Source organism: Elephas maximus, chromosome 3 (assembly GCF_024166365.1).
Source record: "Elephas maximus indicus isolate mEleMax1 chromosome 3, mEleMax1 primary haplotype, whole genome shotgun sequence".
Lineage (NCBI taxonomy): Eukaryota > Metazoa > Chordata > Mammalia > Proboscidea > Elephantidae > Elephas > Elephas maximus.
The window spans coordinates 217072395-217079774 of NC_064821.1; the positions used below are offsets into that span (position 1 = coordinate 217072395).

General features: G+C 38.0%; 1 protein-coding gene across 1 annotated transcript in view; it reads right to left on the minus strand.

Moving 5' to 3' along the window:
- MPZL1 (myelin protein zero like 1) overlaps positions 1-6757 on the minus strand; it is a gene marked incomplete at its 5' end in the record, with an annotated part of 32975 nt that extends 26218 nt beyond the window's left edge. The window contains 4 exon segments of the mRNA XM_049875728.1: positions 2707-2806; positions 4599-4601; positions 5362-5493; positions 6546-6757. Coding sequence (XP_049731685.1) covers positions 2707-2806; positions 4599-4601; positions 5362-5493; positions 6546-6757 — 447 coding nt within the window.
- Between the last annotated feature and the right edge of the window lie 623 nt (positions 6758-7380).

The following is a 7380-nucleotide window of genomic DNA, read 5'->3' on the forward strand; positions in this document are numbered from 1 at the left end:
TTTCTTTCTTTCTTTCTTTCTTTCTTTCTTTCTTTCTTTCTTTCTTTCTTTCTTTCTTTCTTTCTTTCTTTCTTTCTTTCTTTCTTTCTTTCTTTCTGTCTTTCTTTCTGTCTTTCTTTCTTTCTGTCTTTCTTTCTGTCTTTCTTTCTGTCTCTCTGTCTCTCTTTCTGTCTCTCTCTCTCTTTCTCTCTTTCTTTTCCTTCCTCCCTCCCTCCCTCCCTCCCTCGCTCCCTCCCTCCCTCCCTCCCTCCCTTCCTCTCTCTCTCTCTCTCTTTCTTTTTTTTTTTTTGAGCTAGAATTTTGTTCTACATTTTTCTCCAGTTCTGTCTGGGACCCTGTATTGTGATCCCTGTCAAAGCAGTTGATGGTGGTAGCTGGGCACCATGTAGTCAGTCTGGTGGGGTGCCTGGTAATTTTTGAATGGTATCAGGCATTGTGAATTTTTACATTGTTGAATGCTGGATTTTGTTACGTTCTTGTAAAGAATGTTGGATTTTGTTCTGGCATGCAGTTAAGCTACTTTTGGATTTGTTTTATCCTTTTAAAGCTTCCTTTTAAAATTTTTTATGGTGAGTTCATAGCAGCTTTTATTCTGGTAGTTATCCATCCCCCCAGTAAGATGTGACCATGCTGAGAACTCTACACAGTACCCTCTGTATTACAAGGTCTCTCCAATCTGGCTTGCAGTAACACAAACTTTTCTTAACCCCGTGTGAGATCCAGGCATTGTGCAGCCAGCCTCTGCTCTACAGGTGATTTTTTCCCTGGTCTCAGGGAGTTTTCTCCCTGCCTGTAGAAATCTGTACTCAAGCAAAACCCAAGTGGGACCCAATGAAGATCTCTAAAGATATCTCTCTCTGTAGCTTCTACATCTATGGCACTCTGCCTCATAAATCCTAGCTATGTTGGTCTCCCTAAATTCTTGATGTATGCCTCCTCAATTCAGTGAGACAACTGGGTTCCATTCTGCTTCCCCTTTCTGCGCTGATATCTGGAAACTGCCTCAAGGCAATAAACTGGAATAATCGTATTCAAACAAACTTGCTTCCTTTCGTTCAGGAACCATAGCTTTGCATGACCTGTTTTCCAATGCCCAAAAACCACTGTTTCATTCCTAAGTTTGTCTGTAAGTTGAATTTGTACATAAGTTGAAACAGGTACAGTTTGTATCTAATGTCAGTTAGTCAAATGTTTTTCTCAGTGTATAGTATACCTTTCTATGCATAAAAAACATTGAAGAAACAGTTTCAGATACACTAAAACATCTTAAACATAATAATACAGTAGTAGTAATAATAATAATGTTTTGATGCACATTACAAAGTAATGCCCATTTGTTATTATGAGCCATTTTATGTACCTTAAATTTTCAATATAATTGGCTTTACAGGGATTGGTTCATAATTACTGGTCGTACGTAAGTGGGACATTTGTAACCAGAGGATTGCCTGTGATTATGTGTATGTATGCATATATATATGCATATATATATATATATATACATATATATGTATGTATGTATATATATAGTTTGATTTCAGCAGGAGGGTAATTCCCTTAGCAGTTAATTCTTTAAGGGCAGAAGAAAAAGTATCCAAGGCTTATTCAGAGGTTATGCCTGTCTGTAATTCTCATGCCTTCATTCATAGCCCTACTCCCACTCACAACCCAAATTAGTGGGCTGAGGTATCTGAGATATATTAAGTAATCTGAAAGAGAGAGACTAGGTACAAGTAAAGAGCCTTAAGCTGTGATAGAGAATGTGCTGTTTACAAACCTGAATTCTAGCCCCAATTTGGTCACTAACTGATGGTGTGATTTTGGTTATTTACCATCACAATCTCTCAGTTTCCTTACCCCATATAACAACTGTTGAATAAGACTGTGGACACTTCTTCCACAAAACACTGTTATTCTTTTCTTTACTTCCTCTTAAATACATTTCCCCAAGCTAACACCTCCTCCTGGCAAAGCTACAGCAGGCCAAACTCCTTAGAATGCTTTCTACCCTAAAAGACTCTAATTGGTACTAAGCTATGAAATTTCTGTCGTGCCACAATATTAGTTATAACAGCATAACCAAAACACAAGGACTTGATTTAATATTAACTGGATTCTGTGCTAAAGTTCCAAATAAAAGTTATTTCTCTTCTGTGTTTTATGCAAGAATGTCAGAGAACCAAAACTCTTCCTTGTTCATCAAGCCTATTAAATACCCAAATAAATGCTTATCTTTAATTCCTTCTAAAGAATTCGTAGAAAATATTTTTTTATTTTCTATTATCAATACCAAAAATATCTATCAACTTTTTTTCTGTTATTTTCTAGCCTTATAGCACACCTCAGTGTAGCATCTAGCTCACTAAATTTATTTCCTTTAGCAATTATAAAGAAGAATCTTTACATCTGACAAGAGTATTTCCTACTTCCACATTGAGCCAAAGGAGCCACATTATCAGTAAACAATACGTTAGTGGTAGTTTGATTGAAACCTCTAGCCAGATCAGATTCTTCTCCATACATTTGCTTGTTTTTCCTAGCCCAAGCCTTTATTTCCCTCTCCCTTTCTCTGTCTCTGTCTATCTCTTTGTGTCTCTGTACCTGTCTCTCTCTCATGGCTAAGTATTTTTTCTTATACCTGGGGAAGTGAAAGAGTACCAAACTGTAGAGCACAGTATGGGGGGCAGATTTGCAATCAGTCATTACCTGAGGAGACCCAGAAGGCAGACTCTTTACTGGATCCTCTGTTTCAGAGGAATACTCCTGTTGAGCCTGCTTAATCAGTGGCAAAGTCTCTGATGTACTGCTGTTGATGAGTTCACAATTTGGAAAACAAATGTAAAAAAAAAATTAAAATAAGTAGAAACAAAAATATAGAAATGCAAGTGATGAAAAATGAAGCAACAGATGTATAAAAACAAAAGATAACAAAACAATGGGTATCAAAGTTATCACATACCTTGAAACTATTTTCTGTATCTGACACTGACTCATTCTTCTACATTAATGATCCTATCACTGGAGGAGGCACAGAAACCAATGTGGTACAAAACTACAAGTCTTACTGAGTTTACAATAATAATATCCACTGAATGGGATTCTGGTCCTATTACACAGTCACCCTTTTATTGCTTGTCTTTTCCTTCCACCATCAGCCCTCCTTTGGGATACAGGTTTAAAGGAGTAAGCTATACCTTCTTAATGGCTTATTGGCAATTTGCCTTTGTAATTATCAAAGGTAAACCTGTCCTGAATATATTCTAAAAATTACAGATATAGAACCAGTCTAGTAGTCTCTATTTATTTCATCCTCTCCATTCCCTAATTCCATATATTTTGGGTTCCCACACCATACACAACCAAACCAAAGAAAACCCAGGAAGTCAAGAATAAGAACACTGAGGAATGCCACTCACATGGGCTTAACTTTTTCAGGGGCATAGAAGTCTTTAACAACAAGCACTACCTCATCTATAAATAAGTGAAAGTTAATGGCAGGAAGTAACTTATTAGGGGTACGTAATGGGATGTTTATCAGTAGACCTTAAATCTTTTATGATATATATTTTTTTTAATTCTTAGGAGTTTGGGGAGGCTCACATTTAAAGTGTCAGGACATGTTACTAATACTAAGTATGGCATGCATTCTTCAAACTGTGAGTCTCTAAAGTGGGAAACTGGATGCCCAGAACCAAAATCATTTCATTATTCCAATACAGAAAGGGCCTCAATTATTGATCATACAATTCATATATGAAAAAAGAAAACTAAACTCACACATATACAAAAGCATTTTACATGAAGAATTTATACATATAAAGATAATCATTAAGCCTCTACATAACCTGATGACCCAATTTCATCAGGATGGTATGCCCCACATCTTTCAAATACAAACATGTAACATATCTTCATACAAACCATAATAGCTGTCGGGTTAGCTCAGAGCTAGCTGGTTAGTTGTCAGCAAGAGAGATGGACCAAATACATACACATGAATATTAACAGCAACAGGCAATGTGATTAGTTACTGTGTGTCTTGTGGGAGTGGAAGAGTGGATCCAGCCTTGTTATAGTCCTAATGTGTCGTCTAGGTCAGATTTTCTTAAGAAGTAGAAGATAAGCAGGACCTGATCCCAGCACACCAAGGTGGAAAGGGCAGGGAAGGAGGGGGGGAAAAAAAACAACCAAAGTTAAATGAATAGCAGCATTCACAATGCCATACAGGACTCTAAGGAACACTTTTCTGCCCCTTTATTAACCCAAAAGCAAGGACTACAGAGACTAGCATGTCACCATCTTGGATTAGTCTCATGTTGAAAACCAATAGTTCAGTTATACGTCTAGTCATAAAGCATTCACCATGCAAAGGGCGGATATAGCCAGCAGAATAGAAGTATTCCAAGAAAATAACATCTGGATTTCAACACTCAAACTAATTAAAACACAGCATTGCTAAAAACTCTAGAGCAGCAGAGCCCATAAAGATTTCCACCCTCGATCAGCAAGAGTTCAGGATATGCAGTCCTCCCAGATCACAGCCCATTCAGAATGGTCAAGGTTAGATCCATGCATCAGTGAAATTACTCTTGCTACACCAACTTGAATCCAGCCTTCACTCCCAGCCTTACCACATGAGTTCTAATATAAGTTTAGCTTTCCAGCTGGAGTGAGAAAAGAAAAGGTCCTTCAATTAGACTCACAGCCTACACTCACATGTGTCATTTTTCAGAAGCTATAGATAAAAAAAAAATTTTTTTTTATAGACAAAGAGAAAGTCTACTTTTCTTCATTGCTGGTATATTTTTGTGTCCAACATTTCTTACACCAGTTTGGGCAAATCCAGCTGTGCATTCAAGGGTGATCAAAGCAGTAAAACTGTTTAAGCTTGGGATGAGGGCTAGAGGGGTCTACAAAAGGAAAAACCTGTATCATCACCTCAGGCAGGGAGTTTATTAACACACCTTCTTCTTGATTAGGGTTTTATATTTACTAAATTGAAAAACCTTATGAGATTATTGCCAAGAAGTTCAAATTAACTCTTAAGTTTGGTAAAGGATGTCTGTGGCTTAGTACTACTAACTGCAGAGTGAGTGGTACTGAAACAGAGTATAGACTGCTGAGCACCAACCCTATGAAGGAAACTACAGAACACGGATTAGTGTCATATTCCACATGTAATGGCAGGTCACTGATTTCTGCTTGCCCATGTCAGAATAACTCCTAAGGAGAACATCCAATTCTGGGATGAGAGGAAACCGTAGTTAATTCTTTACAATTCTTTTTCCATAAAAAATCCAAAGTTTTTATTGACCCTGATTCCTTCCCTCCACTCTTCCCCTAAAAGGCACTGTCTCTTACCCAGTGTAATCCTGTTTAGAGTTCTTCCTTCTATAGAGAGCAGCCAGAATCATACTGATGAGTAGAGTGGGACCTAGGACCACAGCAGAAACAATACCCACAACCACTTAAACTGGAAACATTGGGCAGAATCTCTAGAAGTGAAAACAAATATTTTAAGGTGCATTACTACAGAGAGAAGAAATGGGATTTTATTAAATTAATAAGCAAGTGCCTCCCATTAGCAGTTACCACACCCTCTTCTATTATCCAAATTATGAGATCCTGGGTATCTAGTTGAAGACATACAAATATTATCCAATAAAGAGTGAACTACGGAACTAAGAATTTCAACACATACAGTCTCTCTATTACGTATTGATGTGTCATCCCCAAAATAGGCACTGAAGTACTGGCCCCTAGACCTGTGGATGTTATCCTGTTTGTAAATAGTTTTTCTTTTGTTATGTAGATGTGACCATACCAGAGTGGGGGCGGGGGGGAGGACAGACACCAAGGAATGCCAAGGAACTCAAACAAAGGAGGCTACCAGCAATGAAGGACCCTCCCATAGAGCCAATGCCCAGTGTAATCCTATTTGGACTTCTAGCCTCCCAAACTGCGAGACAATAAATTCCTGTTCTTTAAAGCCACCCATTTGTGTTTCTCTGTTAAGGTAAAAAACTAGTTAATTAAGATAATGCTCTAAAATAATAAATAAAATTAAAACGGGGATGTGATTTTACCTCAATCTGTTCTCTAACAAAGCAGACTTTGTTTCAAAAACATGCATTTCCTGATTATTCTCAAAAAAAAAAAAAAAAAAAAAGCTGTGAAGTGGTCAAAACTTTCTCCTGAAGAATATCAGAACGGTACTTAGCTCCTTCTTTCCCACTGCTCACCCCATCCAACTATAATGAATTTGGTCTTCCAATCCACACCGAAAAATTAATACTTCTGAAATCAGATCAATAGGGTCCAGGTAGCAGGTATATAAATGGAGAAATTGGCAACTCCTGTTTCAGTGAGCAGCACCTCCCTAACCCCTAGACATGTTTGGTAGTCACAGGTCCACAGAAACAGGGACCACAACTGCATGGCAAAAATTCTCCCTTCAAACACACCCTGAAACGAAATTCTTGCTCTCCAGCTAAACATGAGATAGAGGGAGTTACATCATGACTGAGAAATACTCAAGGAAGTACCCTGTCTCTACAACATGGAACCTAATGTGCCCTGGCTGGACAACAGTGTTGGGGGGGGGCGGTTAACATTACAGGTATAGGTGCCAATGTATAAACTGCATACTTTCTATGTTGATTGATGCGTCTTTCTTGTCCAGGTCTCCAGCCTATCTGATTCTGCCATTAAATGGTGGATAATCCCCAAGGTACTCTTGACCTTGGGAGTAGTGGAAAAATTGCCATTAAAAAAAAAAAACAACACAACGCGTAAGCTATTCTCAAAGTCAGTCATATGTTCTATAACAGGTATGCTGTCAATGGTCCTTTTAAAAAGAGACTTCATGTGGAAAGAAAGACAACCTTGTATTACAAATCTCAAGCTATGGAATCAATCTAACCCAGACAGAAGTTTAGAGATCATGGTGTTCAACTCTTGTCAGGTTTCCATTGAAGAAAGACTCATAATTATTTCTAATCTGCTCAATATCACATGTAGTTATTACCATTCATATTTTTATAAAAAGAAGCCATTTGCCCAAGGTCACAACGATAGTGGGTGGTAGCTCCAGAGTCAAACCCAGGTACATCTGGCTCTTCAAAGATCATGCTCTTCCTACAACACCATGATTGAGCCCAGTGACTCCAAAGGAGCACGTCATAATTCACAAAACTTAACATTCAGATTCACAAAGGCACAAAGAAGCAGCATAAATATCATAGAACAGTAAATGTAATGCGTTTCTCCCTCTTACTCATTAGTTTCCTATGGAAAAATAATAGGTATGTGAAAGGAGCAAAGCCCAGACAATGAAAAATTTTTCTTGCCTGCCGTTGAAGGTTCAGCCTTTAGCCCCTT